This window comes from Rhinoraja longicauda, chromosome 18, assembly GCF_053455715.1.
Source record: "Rhinoraja longicauda isolate Sanriku21f chromosome 18, sRhiLon1.1, whole genome shotgun sequence".
In the NCBI taxonomy this organism is placed as follows: Eukaryota; Metazoa; Chordata; class Chondrichthyes; order Rajiformes; family Arhynchobatidae; genus Rhinoraja; species Rhinoraja longicauda.
In genome coordinates, this window is record NC_135970.1 from 33,118,306 (window position 1) to 33,140,710 (window position 22,405).

The window sequence follows — 22,405 nt, forward strand, 5'->3', positions numbered from 1 at the left end:
CTTGACCTTGAGGGATAGCCATGATGACAATTCCCTGCATATCCATGTGCCTATCTAGAATCTCTCAAATACCACTATTGCATTTGGATGCTTGCCTTAAGATGGATTTGACGGCTGCCGTGTTTTCAGGCATCTTCTGCCGTGTGGAACTTGGTTCTTGACTGTATTTTCAATTTGCAAAGTGTTCAGGTTGCGAACGATTCTCCGGCCACACCCTGGGAATGAGCTGTACTGAACCAGAGGTTGCAAGTAGAAAGATGCCAATTCCAAACACATGATCTCCTCCAAAATCATCTTTCTCCCAGTGTGAAGGATCTGATCCAAAACATCACCTATCCATGTTCTCCAGAGATGCTGCCTGACCCGCTGAGTTACTCCAGCACTCTGTGAAACGTCACCTATCCATGTTCTCCAGAGATGCTGCCTGACCCGCTGAGTTACTCCAGCACTTTGTGTTCCACGCATGATTCCAGCATTTGCAGTTCCTTGCATCACTATCTTTGTCCCAAATATGTAAGTACCATTGAACCATTGAAAATGATTGGGTCCTTCATTATCACTAGGTCAAAAATCTGCAAAAAGGCATATAGGATGAAACTTAGACAATAGGTATAGGAGTAGGCCATTCAGCCCTTCGTGCCAGCACCGCCATTCAATAAGATCATGGCTGATCATCCAAAATCAGTGCCTCTTTCCGCGCGGAAACAGGCCCTTCGGCCCACCGGGTCCGTGCCAACCACCGATCCCTGCATATTAACACTATCCTACACACACTAGGGACAATTTTACACTTTTACCAAGTCAATTTACCTACAAACCTGTACGTTTTTGGAGTGCGGGAGGAAACCGAAGATCTCGGAGAAAACCCACGCAGGTCACTGGGAGAACGTACAAACTCCGTACAGACAAGCACCTGTAGTCGGGATCGAACCAGGGTCTCCGGTGCTGCAAGCGCTGTAAGGCAGCAACTCTACCGCTGCGCCACCGTGAGGGATTCTCCCCATAATCCCGATTCCATTAGCCCCAGCAGCAATATGTAACTCTCTCTTGAAAACATCCAGTCAATTGGCCTCCACTGCCTTTTGTGACAGATGGATCCTCAGTAGTTGGATAATAAACTGTAGGTGGATAATAAACACTGGTCTTGCCAGCAATGCCCAGATCACTACAAAATGGATAGAAAGTTCAAATCTAGATCTTAGTGCAAAAAAATATATTATGTTCTGCATCATGTATTAGAACATGCCTGTGAGGGCAAAGCAAACAGCTGGAAATCCCTTTGTAGTTCCCAGTGTAAAACCTAAGACCATGCCCTCAGGACCAGCTGCACAATGTGTGTACTTTGGATATAACCCAAACTGCCTAGTTATGAAGATGGCGCATCAACAAAGCAATCAAAAGAACATACAACAAGCTTCTACAAGGCACATTATCATTTGGAATTTATGGCATCAGTGGGAATTTCTAGTACTAATAACCCTTTAAGAAAGATGAGATTGCACCTAGAAGTGGAAGGTGAATCACTGAGACATTTTTTGTGAACTTTGATCGATAGCTAAAACTGAAGCACACATATTTGAAATATGTATTTTTTGAATTGTATGCTTGAATAATTTTTCTTCCACAAAACTCCATTCCGCACACCACTATAAGAAATGATCAAAGATTTAAAATGTTTGGCAACTTTATTGCAAAACTCTGCCCGTATGTAAATATTTTTGACAACCTGCAGTCTAACCAGCAGCATTCTTACGATAAGTTCACTTAATTCATTGTGGTTTTTTTTTTAAAAAGCCCAATACATTTATGACTTCCCATTTTTAATTGAAAACATCAAAAATTGGCAGTAAAACGAAAGCTTAGACAGAGCACACCAAGTGCTCTCCCCATGGTCATAAGGAATAGGAGCAGAATGAGGCCATTCGGCCCATCATCTACTCCACCATTCAATCATGGCTGATCTACCGCTCCCTCCTAACCCCCTTCTCCTGTCTTCTTCCCATAACCTCTGACACCCGTACTAGAATCTATCTACCTCCGGCTTAAAAATATGACTTGGCCACGACAGCTTTCTGTGGCAAAGAGTTCCACAGATTCACCACCCTCTGACTAAAGAGACTTTAGTGTTTTCCATGACTCTCAGGTTGGGATGATTGAAGATACTGCTTTACCATAGCAAACGCTCCCCACGGAATTCGCCTGAATGCAGAACTGTTCATTGCTGTGCAGACTATGCTAGATTCACAAATTCCTTGAGAAAAGGCAACAGACGTTTGTTGCTGGGAATAAAACAGAAGGCGCATCCAGGGTGGCGCAGTGGATAGAGCAGTTGTCTCACGGCGCCAGAGACCCGGGTTCGATCCTGACTACGGGTGCTGTCTGTGCGGAGTTTGCACCTTAGAAACATCGAAAAATAGGCGCAGGAGTAGGCCATTCGAGCCAGCACTGCCATTCAATATGATCATGCTGATCATCTAAAATAAATACCCCGTTCCTGCTTTTTCCCCATATCCCTTAATTCCTTTAGCCCTCAGAGCTAAATCTAACTCTCTCATGAAAACCTCCAATGAATTGGCCTCCACTGCCTTCTGTGGCAGAGAATTCCACAGATTCACAACTCTCTGGGTGACCACGTGGGTTTCCTCCGGGTGCTTCAGTTTCCTCCCGCATCCCAAAGATGTGCGGGTTTGTAGGTTAAATGGCTCTCTGTAACTTGCTCCTCGTGTGTACGGTGAAAATGGGATAACGTAGAACTAGTGTGAGCAGGCGACCGATGGTCGGCATGGACTCGGTGGTCCCGTTTCCATGCTGTATCTTTCAATTACCAATTAGCTTTGAACTAGTCAATATAAAATAGCCCAAATAGTCCTTGTTAAAATAAGAGATTACACAATCAACCAGCCAAAATTATTAACTTATTTAAAACAGTCTATACTCACAAATATTCAATTTGAGTCAGGTATAGTGAAGATATCTTTGGTGCAATCGATCTGTTAAACGTATATATTTTTTGTAAATCAGCATCCAGTTTCTTGCGTTTCCGTTACCCGTGATCGAGGAGCTCGGTGTCCCAAAGTTTTAATGACCCTACAATTTAGAAACATAGAAAATAGGTGCAGGAGTAGGCCATTCGGCCCTTCGAACCTGCACCGCCATTCAATATGATCATCATGTACCTGCCTTCTCTCCTTACCCCCTGATCCCTTTAGCCACAAGGGCCACATCTAACTCCCTCTTAAATATAGCCAATGAACTGGTCTCAACTACCTTTTGTGGCAGAGAATTCCACAGATTCACCATTCTCTGTGTGAAAAAAAAACTTTCTCATCTCAGTCCTAAAAGACTTCCCCCTTATCCTTAAACTGTGAAAAAACCAATAACCCCCACAATTAAAATGTGGACTATGGAAATGACAGAGACCCTGCATTTGAAAAAAATAAGGTTTGCCTTAATCGACAAACCTGAGTTATTTTTAAAAATATGGGTTTGGCACAGGACTAAAATAAAAAAATTAAATAAAAAGTTGAAACTTGAGTTGGGGGTTGGATGTACAGCTGTGGTTTTTGTCTCCCGGATCTACTCCCATTAATTTTTATTGTTAGATCCTTTTTTTTTAACCCTCTTACTCTCTCTTCCCAAGTTTATAGTTTTATATTTTTATTTTTACTTTCTCTCTTCAAAAATTTAAAAATTGAAGCTATGTAAGAACTTTGTAACAAATGTGTTTTTTTAAAATTTATTTCGATTTGTACATATGCTTTTCAAAAAAAAAAAAAAAAAAAAAAAATACTGTGACCCCTTGTTCTGGACTTCCCCAACATCAGGAACAATCTTCCTGCATCTAGCCTGTCCAACCCCTTAAGAATTTTGTACGTTTCTATAAGATTTGGCAACATAAAGGAGGAAGACTATATTTCTATTAATGATGAAGAAGGAATGACTGAGTTGGGACATACCCCTATCCCTCTAAACCTTTCCAGTCCATGTACCTGTCCACATGTCATTTAAATGTCGTTATAGTACCCGCCCCAACTACCTCCTCTGGCAGCTTGTTCCGTATTCCCACCACCATCCGAGAAAAAGTTGCCCCTCAGGTTCCTATTAAATTTTACCCCACTGGTCTTAAAGCTATGTCCTCTGGTTCCTATTTCCACTATTCTGGGTCAGTAATAATGACATAAAAATATTCTCAATTTAAATGGACCTGGCAAAGCCACAAACTACTTCTAGGTTTTACCCAAACATGATGAAATCTTGATGAAGATGTAAACGAGGTTGTTACAGAGGGAAAGAGTGACAAGTACCAGGTCCACCAGGTGTAAACATTTAAAGTATTACAGGTCGTTGCCTAATGAGGTATTACTCAATACCTGATGAGACACTAGACACATGACGACCTATAGATTAACTGAGAAAATATCCAGTCAGATTAAAATTTGTTTATTACTTGGACATGAGACACTGTTTTACAAAAAAATTAAATTTCTATGTACATGTACAACAATCAAGACGGCTTCAGTGACGATAGCTTTTAAAGGAAATAAATTCCAACACTACGTTTTCTACACCTTCACATTACATCTGATATGGTGGTCAAAAGATGCAGGTATGAATGAATACACTACGTGACCTACAATGTTCAATTGTAATGCCTAGATTTTAAACGCCTGCGTTTGGCGATGTTATTTATGAGGCCATTGTAAATGAGGTCTCCTTTATTAACGTGACTGCTTCTGGCCAAGTATTCCTCTCGGTAGTTTTGGGATCGCCCTGTAATATAAGATTGCAAAATTAGCACTGGGTTAAAGCAATCCCACATTTCCTCTTTAAAAAAAAAAAAAAAAGTACACATCCAACCTCAGATTCAACAGTAAAGCCTCTTGGTTTTCACTTGCCACATTCAGATATGACTGGCTCTAAATCTGGATGAAGCATAGCTGTTCCTGCTACACACAGGATCAGACCATGGATACCCTGATCAAAACAATATAGCAGATTTGAAGAAAGGTCCTGATCCAAAACGTCACCCATCCATGTTCTCCAGAGATGCTGCCCCTGGGTCGCCGAGTTACTCCAGCACTATACACAATATCCCTTCCTCTGCCTTAATTTAACAATGAACACTGCAGAGATGCACAATTTAACTGTGGGATCGTTAAACTAGCTAACTAACTTAACCCCGCTTTTAAATGCTGTTCCAAGTCAGCCATATGGAGTTCTGAAAGAATTGGTTACCTGGCTGTGTGGGTTTATGAATGGCAACAGTAGCCACATCTTGACGCAAACGTTTTGTTGCAGGAAGTTCTAGATTGCCATCTCTTTGGCCCGGGAATCTGCATCAAAGGAGAAGATTGTTAATGATCTTAAAAAAGGGCTACAGTTTAAGAATAAGGCGTAGGCCATTTAGAATTGAGATGAGGAAAAACTTTTTCAGTCAGAGAGTTGTGAATCTGTGGAATTCTCTGCCTCAGAAGGCAGGGGAGGCCAATTCTCTGAATGCATTCAAGAGAGAGCTAGATAGCGCTCTTAAGGATAGCGGAGTCAGGGGGTATGGGGAGAAAGCAGGAACGGGGTACTGATTGAGAATGATCAGCCATGATCACATTGAATGGCGGTGCTGGCTCGAAGGGCCGAATGGCCTCCCCCTGCACCTATTGTCTATTGTCAATCACCCCCTACATGCATTTCTAAGAAGAGGCAGAGAAAATGAAAAACTACTGCGCTATGGTATCATTTAGTTTAGAAATATAGCATAAAAACATGCCCTTCGACCCACGCCGCCAACCTGTTCACATTAGTTCTGCATTATCCCGATTACACACCCACTCCTACATGCTAGGAGCAATTTACAGAGGGCCAATTAACTTACAACCCACACGTCTTTGCAAGGTGCCGGAAAACTAGAGCACCCGGAGGAAGCCCATGCGGTCACCGGTAGAACGTGCACACTCAGCAGAGGTCAGGATCGAACCCGGGTCTCTGGCTCTGTGAGGCAGCGGCTCTATCCGCTGCACCACCATGCCTGCCACTAGACAGCCAGTAATTTGCAATTAAAATATTTATTACGATTTAAAATTCTCGACTTACCCTACAGATTTTCTCTTTCTCCGTGCAGCAGAAGTTAAGGACATATAAGAAGGCTTGCTGCTGGTTTTACTTGTCGATAGCAAGGAAGGTAGACCCAACCTATAATTATACATGAAATACTGGTCAGAAACTGGAAACAAGTTTTCATATAGTAGACAGAAACAAATATGCATTTACTTGCAAGCAATTACTTTATATTTCATGTTTAGTCAGTCATACAGGACGGAAACAGGCCCTTCGGCCCAACATGCCGATGGCAACCAAGATGCCCCATCTATGCCAGTCCCACCTGCCCACGTTTGGCCCACATCCCTCTAAACCTTTCCCATCCATGTACCTGTCCAAATGCCTTTTAAAATGTTGCTTATAGTACCAAATTACTTTTACTTTTAGGAAATCAGTCCACAAATAAAACAATCAGAATCCCAAATTGATATAAACGAGAAATAATATTTTACTTGCAACTTAAAGCAAAAGCAGTTTAATGTAGAGTATTGTATACACTGGAATTTAGAAGGATGAGAGGGGATCTTATCGAAACGTATAAGATTATTAAGGGGTTGGACACGTTAGAGGCAGGAAACATGTTCCCAATGTTGGGGGAGTCCAGAACAAGGGGCCACAGTTTAAGAATAAGGGGTAGGCCATTTAGAACTGAGATGAGGAAAAACATTTTCAGTCAGAGAGTTGTGAATCTGTGGCATTCTCTGCCTCAGAAGGCAGTGGAGGCCAATTCTCTGAATGCATTCAAGAGAGAGCTAGATAGAGCTCTTAAGGATAGCGGTGTCAGGGGATATGGGGAGAAGGCAGGAACGGGGTACTGATTGAGAATGATCAGCCATGATCACATTGAATGGCAGTGCTGGCTCGAAGGGCCAAATGGCCTCCTCCTGCACCTATTGTCTATTTCCCATTGGTTCCGTTCTTTCGTGTCCATCATCTATGTCTCAAATGTTACATCACTGTCATCGTCCGTCCTGAAAAGGACGCAAGCTTCCGGCGACAATCAGTGGGAGCCATCACTTGTACAATAAATGATGGTGGCAGCAGATTTAGCTCAGGACACTTCCAGTTTCCAGCCCCGCGACATGGACGCTTCTGCTACGGGGCCGGTGCAGTACAGTCATACGTCAGTGTACAAGTGCAGTCTCATTTCCTTGAGCAGGCTGGTCGAAGAGATCAAGAAGCATTTTAAAATCAATTCGCGCTTCCAGCATCAAATGCTGACTGCAATTGAAGTTTGGAACAACACTGCCACATGTGCTCATATGCACGTGTCAAAATTAATAGATTTATGTTTGATCTGTTACTTTTATTCACAATTTTGCAAGTTGGGTTTTCAGCACAAATCAAAAGAGAGGCTACCATGGAAATGCAAACGAGATGCAAATATTACCAAGCTGGGGATCAGTGATGTTACACCACAGATATCCTCTCATTCACACTCTTCACATCAAACATCTTACTTTTCTAAGACAGACACTAAAAACTGGAGTAACTCAGCCAGACAGGCAGCATCTCTGGAGAGAAGGAATGGGTGAAGTTTCGGGTTGAGACCCTTCTTCAGACTGATGTCAGGGAAGTGGGCTGTACATAGATACGGAAGTGTACTGATAAGGAAGTGTAAGGTGTGAAAACAGGACAAAGGGGATGGAGATCAAGGGAAATGTAGAGTAGATCATTATTAGCTGGGAGAAGGCAACAACCAAGCAATAGACAATAGGTGCAAGAGTAGGCCATTCAGCCCTTCGAGCCAGCACCGCCATTCAATGCGATCATGGCTGATCACTCTCAATCAGTACCCCGTTCCTGCCTTCTCCCCATACCCCCTCACTCCGCTATCCTTAAGAGCTCTATCCAGCTCTCTCTTGAAAGCATCCAACGAACTGGCCTCCACTGCCTTCTGAGGCAGAGAATTCCACACCTTCACCACTCTCTGACTGAAAAAGTTCTTCCTCATCTCCGTTCTAAATGGCCTACCCCTTATTCTTAAACTGTGGCCTCTTGTTCTGGACTCCCCCAACATTGGGAACATGTTTCCTGCCTCTAATGTGTCCAATCCCCTAATTATCTTATATGTTTCAATAAGATCCCCCCATATCCTTCTAAATTCCAGTGTATACAAGCCTAATTGCTCCAGCCTTTCAACATACGACAGTCCCGCCATTCCGGGAATTAACCTAGTGAACCTACGCTACACGCCCTCAATAGCAAGAATATCCTTCCTCAAATTTGGAGACCAAAACTGCACACAGTACTCCAGGTGCGGTCTCACCAGGGCCTGGTACAACCGTAGAAGGACCTCTTTGCTCCTATACTCAACTCCTCTTGTTACGAGGGCCAACATTCCATTGGTTTTCTTCACTGCCTGCTGTACCTGCATGCTTCCTTTCAGTGACTGATGCACTAGGACACCCAGATCTCGTTGAACATCCCCTCTTCCTAACTTGACACCATTCAGATAATAATCTGCCTTTCTATTCTTACTTCCAAAGTGAATAACCTCACACTTATCTACATTAAACTGCATCTGCCATGTATCCGCCCACTCACACAACCTGTCCAAGTCACCCTGCAGCCTTATTGCATCTTCCTCACAATTCACACTACCCCCCAGCTTAGTATCATCTGCAAACAGAGTTACTCCAGCATTTTGTGTCTATCTTCGATTTAAACCAGCATCTGCAGTTCCTTCCTACACATCTTACTTTTCTATACACGCCAATTTTAAAAAACCACATTGAAAATAAAAGTTAATTTGTATTTTGGTCACCAGAAAATCCTGATCAAAATACCCCAGGGGCAATTTTTCAAATTTTTAAACTGTAAAGCTGGGACCAAAATAGAGTAAGAACTCAGATAGTCTGGTGCTCTTGGGATTTTGATCGTGCCTGACTGGCAGATTTTATATTTGGTCAAATATATACTTTTAATTCAATTTTATTTTGAGATGTGACACAATAATATTGTAAATTTCCAAAAGAACCCAGGTTCCTTGCAAAAACAGAGCCCCAGTCTGTTTAAATGGAATATGGGGAATGGGATTCTGATGAGTTTAGAAAGAGGGTGATAAATGGCGCTGGTAAGTTTAAAGGGAATGGACCCCAGTGTATTTAAAGGGGCTGGAGGAACAGGCACTTGGGGATCCACATGCCAACCTGTCATGAGCTCCGAGTATAGACACAAGATGCTGGAGTAACTCAGCAGGACAGGCACCATCTCTGGAGAGAAGGAATGGGTGACGTTTTGGGTCGAGACCCTTCTTCAGACTGGTTAGGGATAAGGGAAACGAGATGATGTAGTGGTTGGATTGCAGATTGTCAAGAGTTTTAGGGCACTGTAATCTCTGGGAAAGCACAATGCAGGGCAGGAACACATTGAAATAAAGTGTAAATAAGGCTGGAAGGCAAACCTTTGCAGAAAGCTTTTGTGATGTGTGGATTGCTCGTCTGACACGCCGTGATCAGTGACAGTATCGGTTTCACTCGGAAACGGATGTTGAGTACTTGCACCCAAGACAGACTGGCCGCTTTCTTCCGAATCGTAGGCGACGCTTGTCAGATTCTCGTCCGTCCCAGGGACAGAGTTTTCCGCATCATTCAAATCCTTCGCCAATTCCTCAACGTGGCAACGGGCTTTCTGGAACTGCACGTCTGTGCTAGGAAGCTGGCAGGGATCACGATCAGTGGGTGACCTGCAGGTGTCTGGTGTGTACGATATAGCAGCGAACCCTTCTTTGAAGAGATCATTCTGCTGAGCCAAGCAGGCGGGTGGTGCGGCAGGATTAACCGAACTGCTGCATGTTAGCGACTGCTCCAATCTTCGTCTGGAGCTTTTGCAAGTCAATGTCCTGCCTTCTTTCTTCATTAATGGTGGATTTTCCTTTGATTCTGTGGCAAGGAAAGTGCCAAAAATACATTAGCCATAGGTTAAAAAAAAAGTACTATTGAAATCTTAAGACAGGAAGATTAAGAATACATTCCACATGGAGCAGCATTAATTTCCCAACATAAAAACAAGACACGCTGCAGACAGAAGCAACATTTAGTGCATTCAAAGGTACATGTAGAGATAGGGCAACAATCTATCTGCTGGAGCATCCTCTCTGGAGGGAAACAGCCAGTTGATGTTTTGGGCCAGAACCCTTCACCTGGATTGAAAGAGTAGAGGGGAGGTAGCCAGGATAAAGGTGGTACGTTGTACAACACGCTGGCAAGACCACATTTGGAATATTGTGTTTGGTTTTGATTACCTTGCCATGGGAAAGGTGTTGTTTTACTGGAAAGAGTGTAGAGATGATTTACGAGGATGTTTTCAGGAGTTGAGGGCCTGAGCCATTGGGGGAGGTTGGGCAGGCTAGGAGTCTATTCCTTGGAGCACTGGAGGCTGAGGGGTGATCTTACCAAGGTGTATAAGATTATGAGAGGAATAGAATGAGCAGATGCACATTATTTTACCCACAGTATGGGAATCAAGAATCGGAGGTCATTTAAGGGGAGAGGAGAATTTAATAGGAACATGGGGACAGTGGGTATATGGAACGAGCTACCAGAGGAGATAATTGAGGCGCTATAATAACAATAAAAAGACATATGGACAGGTACCTGGAAAGGAAAGGTTTAGAGGGATATAGCCAAATGCGGGTCGGTGCTACTAGTGTAAATGGGTCATCTCGGTCGGCATGGGCAAGTTGGGCCGAAGGGCCTGTTTCCATGCTGCATGACTCTACAAATAACATGGAAGACGTGTGTCTTGAGGGAAAGAAATAGATATTAAAGGTGATATGCTTTCCTATTATTTTACTTTAAAAAAAAGGTATTGGACTTTATTAAAGTCAAACGTCATTATAACATTGGAAACATCTAATCAATATCAGTCTTCTTCCAGAATACAGCATGTTCTTTGCTGGGCAGACTGGCTGATAAACTATAAAACTGATTTACAATACTCCCTGGAATTGTCTCCACATTTAGTTGGGAACTCTTCCAAGTGATGTTGCTTGAGTCATTCTCCAAGTTATTTCTGGTCGCCAAAAGATTGACAGAACCACAACATAAATGTGAAATGCAAGAAACCAATATTTAGCATATGCATGTCACAGTTCAGGCCATAGATTTTTATTTAAAAAGATAGAAAGCACTGATGCAAGGGATTTGAATGATCGCAAAACATGGACAGAATAACGTTAAGGACTTTTCTTCTTTCCACATTTGTATCTTAAATTATGAGAGGCGTAGATAAGGTTGACAGTCAGGACCCTTGTCCCCCCCAGGGTGAAAATGTCCAATACTACTCCAAAGACGTACAGGTATGTAGGTTAATAGGCTTGGTGTAAGTGTAAATTGTCCCTGGTGTGTGTAGGATACTGTTAGTGTGCGAGGATTGCTGGTCGGTGCGGACTCGGTGGGCCGAAGGGACTGTTTCCACGCTGTATCTCTAAACTAAACTAAAGGGCATAGCTGTAAGGTGCGAGAGGGAAAGCTTAATGAAGTTGTGCAGGGCAAGGTATTTTACACGGAGGGTGGTGGGGGCATACAATGCACTGCACAACTAGGTGATGGTGGAGGCAGCTACGATAGTGGCGTTTAAGAGTCCTTCAGGCAGGCACATTGAAGTGCTGGGAATAGAGGGATGTGGCACGAGATCAATTTAACTTGGCATTATGTTCAGCATGGACATTGTGGGCCGGAGCCCGTTCATGCAATGTACTGCTCTGTTCTATTTTATCATGTAGCAGAGGCAGGAATTCCAGAAATATATGGAACTTAAGAAAAATATGCATTTTAGTTAATACTTTGAGTAAAGTTGATTCATTATTTTCTGCTCATAAAACAAATGCAGAGATTTAATGAAATCAAATGAATTAAAATTTCCATCTTGCTTATCCAAGATAGCAACGACAGGCCTTTACAAATGGCTGCACTCGCTGTTATTGCACCGTTTCCCCAGTGCAGTCATGGAAGAAATGCGACGATTTTTTTGACCCAATGAAAAGTAATGGTCACATCCATGTCCATGTCAAAATGGAACGAGACATGATATTTTGATATGACATTGCGTGAGGCATGTGGAAGTTCAGCTGTTGAGTGTTCTCAAAGCAAAGATTGATAAATATTTAGATGTTAAGGAACTGGAGGCTTGTGTTTTAGTGCAGGAAAGTGGCATTGAAGAGGAAGATAACCATGATCTCATTAAAGGGCAGAGGCAGGCACAAGGGTCCTAACTGGCCTTGTGGGAGCCATGGAGCAGAGAAACAAGGGAGGTGGGCAACGGAATGGACAAACCTTTCAGATGTATTACAGCAGTAAGCAATGGATGTTATATGGTATGGCTAGGCTGATATAATTCTAGCAGATGCATTTCCTTCATAGAAAATGTCTTGCACATTTTATAGTTAAAGATTTACCAACATTCTGTACAAAATATTATAGTCTTCCACTTTTAAGTTTTGAATTCCAACGTGGAATTTTGTAATTTCCAGTGCTGATATTTTAATAATTGCCAAAAAATAACTTTAATGAAACAAATCCATCTTGCAGAAGCGCTGTTGCCAGAAAAGAGCGGAATGCAGATTGCTTATTGCTGCCTGTCCTGGCCTGTCTTTATTAAATAGACAAGATGGCCACAATGGCTATCGCCTCACCTCAGAATTAAAGGACGTTCTTTTAGGAAGAAGATGCGGAGACATTTCTTTAGTCAGAGGGTAGTAAATCTGTGGAATTCATTGCCACAGAAGGCTGTGGATATTTTTACGGCAGTGATAGATTCTTGATTAGTATCGATGTCACAGGTTATGGGGAGAAGGCAGGAGAATGGGGTTAGGAGGGAAATAGATCAGCCGTGGTTGAATGGCAGTTGACTTGATGGGCCGCATAGCCTAATTCTACTCCTATTCCTTATGACCTCATGACCATTCAATGTCAGTGTTAATTCACGATGCAGAGGGCCTGTATCACAGGTTACGCACCTTTTTTGAAGTGACCCCAGAACTTATCGCCATGACATGATCGAAAAACTACTTGTGCACTCTGCCATACAGACCATTTTAGTAACAGACATGAAAGAGCTAATTGCAGTGGCCTGCATATGAATATTAACATTATGTGGTCGACAAAGACCCGAGTTCATTGCTCTGCTTTATTTACTGATCAAAAAATACATTCAGCTGCAGATGGCCTGAACCAAAACGTGAGAGGCAACACAGACACATTTCAAAAGCATTTTGATAAAGTACAGTGGAGAGTTGTGGCACAAACTGCAAAGGAAATACTGGCAAAGGACCAAGGTAATTGAGACGGTTGTACAGCATTGAAACAGGGCCTGTGATCCACGCTATCCATGCCCACCTACACTAATCCCAATTACTAGCATTCGGATAGTTTCCCTCAAAGCTTTGCCTAAGTGCTGTCTAAGTTGCTCTTAGACATGGTAATTATACTTAATTCCTTCGTTGGTTGTATTGCAGATATCAACCACTCTGGTGGGGGGAGGGATAAAACGTCTCCCTCAGAACTGCTTTAAAACTTTGTTTCTGCCTCTGCCTTAATTTGTTGTTTGATACCTATCACATAAAAAATATTTTGACTAACTACCACCAATGCCCCTCAATCTCAGAAACCTCCATCAGGTCACCTCTCAGCCTCCTTCACTCCAGGGAAAACAAGCCCGGCCTCCCAATTTATTCCCCCTATATATAGTCCTCCAATCCAGGATACCTCCAGAGGAGATTTAAGGACAATAGTAAAGCTAATTGTCTGTTTTTCAGCAATAAAAGGGCACTAATATTTTTTATAAGAGACAGCATGCTGTCAGTACCAATTACAGTGAATGATGTAATCTAAAATAACACTTTCATAACAGCTCCTCTCATTTCATTGAAGTTTTTAGTTTCTACAAACATTCAGTTCCACAGTGAATTACACGGGAAAAAATTAAAATACGTCAGACCTTTTAATTAGTGCCCAGCAGTCCACAATGAGCCATTATGAATTTCACCTTTATTCTGGTGTGCAGGGATTTTCAGTTTTTTAAAATAAGGAAAATTGAGTTCTTTAATTACAAAAAAGTTGACTACATTATGAAAGCACCCAATTATACAAAATTGCCTAAGGTAGTAAACAGTAAAAAGGTAGTAAACTCTCAGTAAACAGCAGGGGGAAAACAACTGTAATGGGAAATAGACACGGAAAAGTACATAAAAAGTCATTTATTCTCCGTAGTATTTTAATAAATCAAATTAAACAAAGAGGCTCCAAAGAACAAAGAAACCACACTACATTATTAGAAACACATTTTGTGTCGTTGCCACACCAGAAAATATTTGCTGATGTTGTTTAGTTTTCTGCTCAATTTATTTTAAAAAAAACTTAAAACATAAATTTATTTTTGTGCAGTTTCTACAAATGGATGACCTTAGTAGGAAGTTGCATAATTAGAAGCTCATAAAAAGACATGGAGGAAATAGCACAATAAATCAACTAGAATTCATTCCATGAAGGTTGTGAATACCCAAGATGAAAGGTGCCAATTTTAATCCCACCGATCATTTGAAAGTGGGTGAGTGGGTGCTTTAAAAACAAAACCACCCCGGTTAATAAACTGCGGGATATCTGGGTTGGATGCCACTATTCACAAATTGAAATTATACTCCCAAACAGGCAGCAATGATTTCTGTAAGGAAGGGTGATGAACCACAAAGTGGTTCAAACTTGAAACCCTGGACCCCACTAAACATGGAGGTTTGTCCTGAGCTGAAACATTAACAGTTTCACTTTCGACAAGTGCTATCTGACCTGCTAAATGTATCCTTGATTTTCTGGTTTTATTTTACATTTCCAGCATCTGCAGTTTTGAATTTCATTTAGATCTGACATGTGCTTGAGGTTAGTGGATCGCAGAGTGCCTTTTTATTTTTGAAAAGAGATATGCAATTCAAGATCATATGCAAGTAGAATATGCCCCATTAGTGATCATTTCCAGACGAAATTTCACCAATACAAAATTGGACCACAGGCTACCACAGCCATCATATCCCAGCTTCAAATTCACTCCAAATGCAAAGTACCTTTAAAGCCTTCAGCACCACCAGACTCGGGAACAGCTTCTTCTCCTCTGTCATCAGGCTTCAGAATGGTCCTTCCATAAGACAGGGTACTGTCTGATTCGCCTCTACCCCATTGCGGACATTGGACTTTGTCCATGGAACTTTTGCACTACAATGCTGAGAACACTCCCTTTCCTTTTGGCCTACCTATTGATTGTATTTATGTATAGTATCATCCGATTCGATTGGATAGTATGCAAAAAGACTTCTCACTGTACCTCTGGACACGTGACGGTAATGAACTGGAACACACAAGTGGGGCCAGGAAGTCTGGAAAAAAACATCTGTTGCGAGGAAGTGACAATATAAAAACTAGGAAGTGACTATAAAATAAGGACCCTTTGCCTTTTACAATTAGACAGTAATTAAAAGGTCTACATATCTCACAATTGGAGTTTTCGCAAGAATACTCCAAAACACATTGGAGATTGTACAGACATCCTGAAAGTATGCAGACTAATAAAACCAGTAAAAAAAGATTGATTTGGAAAAATGAATTACTGAGGAACTCACTTAAAAGGGTGACTCAAATGGTCCCGTGACCTATGACGAAGATCCGGGGGAAAGTCCACTCAACGCCCCCCAACCCCCCACCCCACATGCAGTTCCTCCAGCAGTTGTGATTATCAAACGTAGTTCACAGGGCATTCACATTCCATGTCTGGCTTGCAGCCTGGTGTTTATAGAGTGGCAGAGGTCAATTTGACATATTTAAATGATGTCAACACATTTTTTCAGGCTACTCCAGTTGGTTTGCGGTGGTGTTTATCGGCCAAACTGCAGACATTGGATGGTGCTGTTTCTAGACGGGGATGGGAGGGAGGGTTGAGTGACATGACAGGCCCACCGGGTCCGCGCCGACCAGTGATCCCCGCACATTAACACTATCCTACACACACGAAGGACAATTTTTATATTCACCAAGTTAATTTACCTACATACCTGCACGTCTTTGGAGTGTGGGACGAAACCGAAGATCTTGGAGAAAACCCACGTGGTCACGGGGAGAACGTACAAACTCCATTCAGACAACACCCATAGTCGGGATCGAACCCGGGTTTCTGGCACTGCAAGTGCTGTAAGGCAGCAACTCTACCGCTGCGCCACCATGGCCACAGGTAAATAAATGCGTGTCCATGGGAGAGGGGGGAGGGAAGAGGGGCTCTGGACGGACAGCGGTCCAGAGGAAGATTAAGGTTAAGAATAATGTTGTGTTGCACCATAGCCTGGCGTGAGAACAGCTCTGCCCAAGACCGCAGGAAATTGCAGAGCTGTAAATGTAGCCCAGTCCATCACACAGACCAGACTTTCCACAATCGAGTCCATGTACACCTCAAGCTGTCTCAGAAAAGCAGCTAACAGAATCAAAGGCTTGTCCCAACACGGTCATTCCTATTTCTCACTGCTCCCATCCAGAGAAGATACAGAAGCTTGAAAGCATGGACCATCCATAAGCTGGGGTACTGTGCAATCCATCTCTAACCCATTGTGGACATTGGACTTTGTCTACGAAACTGATGCGCTACAATACAGAGAACCAAATTTTGCACACTGTATCTTCCCCATTGCTCTATCTATGGCACTCGCATTGAACTGATTGCATTTATGTATGGTATGTCTGATTTGTTTGGACAGCATGCAAATCAAAGCTTTTCACTGTATCTCATTACACGTGACAATAAGCCTAAACCAAGGTTAAAAGTTCATTGTCACATGCACCAAGGTCTGGTCGAAAGCTTTGTTTTGCATGTTACCCAAATCAGACATACTATATTTGAATACAATCAAGCCAAAGTATAATATGTAGAGCGAAGTGAAATACATGGAGTGCAGAATATAGTTCTCAGCATTGTAGCGCATCACTTCCATAGAAAAAGTCCAATGTCCGCAGTGGGGTAGAGGTGAATCGGACAGTACCCTAGTTTATGGAGAAGGAATAGTGAGGGTGGGCCAAGTCTTTGGCTGGGGGGGAGTGGGACGACGATTTAGAAACAGAGAAAATATGTGCAGGAGTAGGCCATTCGAGCCAGCACCGCCATTCAATATGATCGCGGCTGATCATCCAAAATCAGCACCCCATTCCTGCTTTCCCCCCATATCCCTAGATTCCGTTAGCTCTAAGAGCTACATCTAATTCTCTTTTGAATACTTCCAGTGAATTGGCCTCCACTGCCTTCTGTGGCAGAGAATTCCACAGATTCGCAACTCTCTGGCTGAAAAAGTTTTTCTTCATCTCAGTCCTAAATGGCCAAATTTGAGCAAAGATGGACAGGTGGAGTAGGGAACAGCGTGCAAGAATGTGCATGGCGAGAGCAAACCTGCTCTCTGGTAAAGCCATGAAAGAGTTTTTCTGGTGCTAGACCTTCCTACACAGCTGGTCACCCCACCAGATAGAGCCTCCTCCATTAGGGAACACAGATCAACACATCGTTTAAAAACAAAATAAACAATGAAGCACATGTAGGGACATACGGATTAGCGGGGGGGGTCTCGAACCCTCGGTTGGGCTAACGAGTCACGAGATGCGGGAGCGCGAGGTATAGTTGTGTCTGGCGACCAGCTGGAGAGATGAGATTAGATTGTATTAGCTAGTTAAGTAGTGTGTGTCCAAAGTAAGCAGTTGCAGTTTGTTACGGTTACCTACGAATAAAGACCTTTGAACAATAACGCTCGTTTTGGACTCACTACATTGGTGACCCGAACGCGAAGAACACGCAGAATGTCGCAAGTGGGAGCGAGCGCGGGCGAGGTTCACCTACCGCCGTTCTGGGCCCATCAGCCGCACCTGTGGTTTGTACAGGCGGAGTCGCAGTTCCATATTAAAAAGGTGGATAGCGAACTGGAGAAGTTCCACCACCTCGTGAGCTGTCTGCAGGCGGAGGCGAGGGTCAGTCAATATCTGACCAGTCCACCCCAAACGGAGCAGTACGTGGGGCTCAAGAGGCTCCTACTGAAGAAATTCGGCTGGAGCCAGAACCAGCGGGCTCTGAGGCTGCTCCATCTACCAGCGCTGGGGCAGCGGCTGCCGTCCGAGTTGATGACGGAAATGCTGACCTTGGTGGGCGACCATCAGCCGTGCATGATGTTCGAGGCGGCATTTCGAGAGAAGCTACCCCAGGACGTCAGGCTGGTGTTGGCCGACGTCTCGTTTGACGACCCGGAAATGTTCGTCGAGAAAGCCGACGTGCTCGTCAGGGAGCGGCCCACCCGGGACAACTCGGTCAATCGTGTCTCGAGGCCCAGCGGCAGTCGGGGGAGCGGCCGGGAGAGCGACGGCTCGGCCGCTATTTCGCAGTCTGCCAGGCAAGAGGGGGCTGCAGAACATGTTTATTGGTCGCGGGCACAACCAGCACGGCAGAATAAAAGCGGCTGGTGTTTCTTCCATCGGCGGTGGGGCAGTGACGCCCGAAGTTGCAGAGCCCCGTGTACGTTTCCGGGAAATGCCTGGGCCGATCGAACGTAGAGGCAGTTTCGATTGGCCGTTTCTGGTGGATACAGGAGCGGTTGTGAGTATTGTGCCTCCCTACGGCTGTGAAGTTCAAGCGGGGGGGAAGGGGCCGCCCCTTATTGCAGTGAATGGTAGCGCCATCCGCACTTACGGTAAGAGGACTATGTCCCTGTCCTTTGGGTCTAGGACCTACCGTTGGAATTTCATCGTGGCAGATGCGGGCCAGGCCATTTTGGGTGCAGACTTCCTATGGGCGTTTTCGTTGGTCGTAGACGTCCACGGTAGCGGCCTGCAGCCCTCGGCCGACGTACGGCCCCGAAGTACGGGGCCTGCGGCCCCTCCAAGCGCCGCCCCACCCAGTTCAGCGATCCAGGCCATCACGGCCCCCGGTCAGTTCGATGCGGTCCTAGTGGAGTTCCCGCAGCTCCTCGTTCAGCGATTCGATGCACCTTCCGAGAAGCATGGGGTGGTGCATTTCATTCCGACCGAGGGCCCGCCGGTTTTTGCCCGGGCACGGCGCCTCCCACCCGAAAAGCTGGTCATGGCTCGAGAGGAGTTCTTGAGCTTGGAGATGCTGGAAATTGTGCGGCCTTCAAGTAGTCCGTGGGCCTCACCCTTGCACATGGTTTCCAAAGCATCTGGGGGGTGGAGACCATGTGGGGATTTCCGACGACTTAACGCGGCAACACGGCCGGACCGCTACCCGATTCCGCACATACAGGACTTCTCAGCTAGCCTGGAGGGGGTTACAATTTTTTCAAAGATCGATCTGGTGCGGGGGTATCATCAGATCCCGGTCCATCCGCCGGACATCCCAAAGACGGCTACCATTACTCCGTTCGGATTGTTTGAGTGGTTGCGCATGCCTTCCGGCCTTAAAAACGCAGCTCAGGCATTTCAGCGTCTCATGGACCGTGTGGGTCGAGGTTTGCCGTTCGTGTTTATTTATCTCGATGACATTTTGATTGCCAGCCGTTCGGTCCAGGAGCACTTAGTCCACCTCCGCACTATATTCCAGAGGCTGCAGGACCACGGCCTGATTCTGCACCCGGACAAATGCCAATTCGGCCTGTCGGTGGTAGATTTTTTGGGTCACCGGGTTACATCGGCCGGAGCCACCCCTTTGCCAGCTATTGTGGAGGCGGTCCGCTCTTTTCCACGTCCTACTACCATCAAGGGATTGCAGGAATTCATAGGCATGGTGAACTTTTATCACCGGTTCGTGCCTGCAGCAGCTCGGGTCATGCTCCCCCTTTTTCTATGCCTCGCGGGTAACCCCGCAGAGTTGGTATGGTCCGCATCTGCAGACGGCTTTTGTCGCGGTCAAACAGGCCCTCGCCAACGCCACCATGCTGGTGCACCCGCGCTCCTCCGCCCCCACGGCGCTGACGGTGGACGCCTCAGACGTGGCGGTGGGTGGGGTTTTGGAGCAGCAGGTCGAAGGTCAATGGCAGCCCCTGCCGTTTTTCAGCCGGCAGTTCTCACGAGCCGAGCTCAAATATAGTGCGTTTGATAGGGAGTTCCTGGCCCTCTATTTAGCAGTCCGCCAGTTCTGCTATTTTTTGGAAGGCCGTTCTTTCGTGGCCTACATGGATCACAAACCTCTGACATTCGCTTTTGCTAAGGTTTCTGATCCGTGGTCAGCTCGCCAGCAGCGGCATCTCACCCTAATTTCGGAGTTTACCACCGATGTCCGTCATATTGTGGGTAGGCTTAATACTGTTGCTGGTGCCCTGTCCCGGCTGGCCGGCCATTCCCTCCGTTGCCGTGGTAGGCGGACAGGTGGATTTCCAGGAGCTAGCGGAGGCTCAGCGCCTGGAAAAAACGGCCGAGGTGTACGCCTCCAAAGCCTCGGGACTGCGTTTGGAGCAGGTGGCGTATGGCCCCACAGGTACCAAGTTGTGGTGTGACGTTTCCCTTTCACGCCCGGTGGTGCCTGCCGCCCTGCGGCATAAGGTTTTTGAGGCCATTCACGGCCTGGCACATCCGTCCATCAGGGCGACTTCGGCCATGGTGGCCGCCCGGTTTGTCTGGCATGGCCTGCGGAAGCAGGTGGCGGCCTGGGCACGGGCCTGTATTCCGTGCCAAACCTCCAAAGTTCATCGCCATGTCCAGCCCCATACCAGAGTTTCGAGGTTCCCCCAGTCCGTTTTTTCCACATCCACGTGGATTTGGTGGGTCCATTGCCCTATTCCAGGGGTTATACTCATCTGCTGACGGTGGTGGATCGGTTTACACGTTGGCCGGAGGCGCTCCTATTGTCGGATACCTCGGCGGCCTCCTGTGCACGGGCCCTGGCGTTGCATTAGGTGGCCCGTTTCGGCGTACCGGCTATCATCACAACAGATCGGGGAGCCCAGTTCACCTCCTCCCTCTGGGCCGCGCTGGCACAGTTGTATGGGTCTCGCTTACAGCAGACCACCGCCTACCATCCCCAATCCAACGGGATGGTTGAGCGCTTCCATCGGCAGGTTAAGGCGTCCCTCTGTGCCCGACTGACCGGCCACGATTGGGCTGACCAGCTGCCTTGGGTCCTCCTCGGCATTCGTACGGCCCCAAAGGCCGAGCTAGGCACATCCTCGGCCGAGCTCGTCTACGGTTTGCCCCTGCGGGTACCAGGTGACATCCTCCCTTCCGCCCCCGCTTTGCCACCACCCGTTACGTCGGTGTTGGGTTCCCTCCGGGCACGGGTAGGTTCTCTGGCTCCAGTCCCGACCTCCTGGCACGGAGGTCCACGTCCCGTCAGACTTGCGGGACTGTGATTTCGTGTTCCTGCGGAAAGATTCCCACCGCCCCCCTCTTCAGCCGGTTTATCAGGGCCCGTTTCAGGTACTGAAGAGAGGGGCTGTCACTTTTACCTTACAGGTGGGTAATCGCCAGGAACTCGTTTCCGTATCCCGGCTCAAGCCGGCCCATTTGGACCAGGACCTCCCTGTGTCGGTGGCCCAGCCGCCGCGCAGGGGCCGGCCTATGGCCGCCCCCCTGGTGCTGCCAGCGGCGCCTTGTTTGCCACCCCTCAGCCCCCCGCCGCCTATGGTGGGGCCCGGGACCCTGTTCCCGATCAAGCGCTCTCCGTCGCCTACGCCCTCCGCTTCCGGGGCCTCTCCATCGCCGGCGACCTCCCCGCCTCCCGTCACATTGGCGGTATCGGTTTCCCCTCTCCGTACGCGTTCCGGGAGGGAGGTCCGGGCACCCGTGAGGTACGGTTTCGAGGGTTCTGGGGGGGGTCATGTAGGGACATACGGATTAGCGGGGGGGTCTCGAACCCTCGGTTGGGCTAACGAGTCACGAGATGCGGGAGCGCGAGGTATAGTTGTGTCTGGCGACCAGCTGGAGAGATGAGATTAGATTGTATTAGCTAGTTAAGTAGTGTGTGTCCAAAGTAAGCAGTTGCAGTTTGTAACGGTTACCTACGAATAAAGACCTTTGAACAATAACGCTCGTTTTGGACTCACTACACACTTCAACATTCCTGCCCAAACTCATTTCAATTTTTATTCTATTGATTTCATAATGTACTGAGCTGCATGCAGCACACCAAAATTGCATTTTTAACCTACAGATTTGATATTTTGAATATGTAGGTAAATTATTAAAAAAGTCAAAGAAATCAGTAATATTAAATATTAATATTAAAGCATTAGAGTTGCTGCCCTATAGCACCAACAGTGCCAGAGACCCAGATTCAATCCCGACCACAGGTGTTCTCTGGGAGTTTGTGCGTTCTCCTTGTGAACTGCGTGGGGGTTTTCTCCGAGATCTTCCGT

The 22,405-nt window shown here is 45.8% G+C and overlaps 1 protein-coding gene across 1 annotated transcript in view; it reads right to left on the reverse strand.

Annotated features, from left to right (window-relative positions):
- Positions 1-4,488: 4,488 nt before the first annotated feature.
- The window catches only part of kif18a (kinesin family member 18A), a 70,436-nt gene continuing 52,519 nt past the window's right edge, over positions 4,489-22,405 (reverse strand). Inside the window, exons 14-17 of the mRNA XM_078414857.1 lie at positions 9,500-9,977; positions 6,088-6,186; positions 5,236-5,333; positions 4,489-4,770 (exon numbers count right to left, since the gene is read on the reverse strand). Of these exons, the coding sequence (XP_078270983.1) occupies positions 4,640-4,770; positions 5,236-5,333; positions 6,088-6,186; positions 9,500-9,977 (806 nt within the window). The 3' untranslated portion in view covers positions 4,489-4,639. The remainder of the gene's footprint in view (positions 4,771-5,235; positions 5,334-6,087; positions 6,187-9,499; positions 9,978-22,405) is intronic.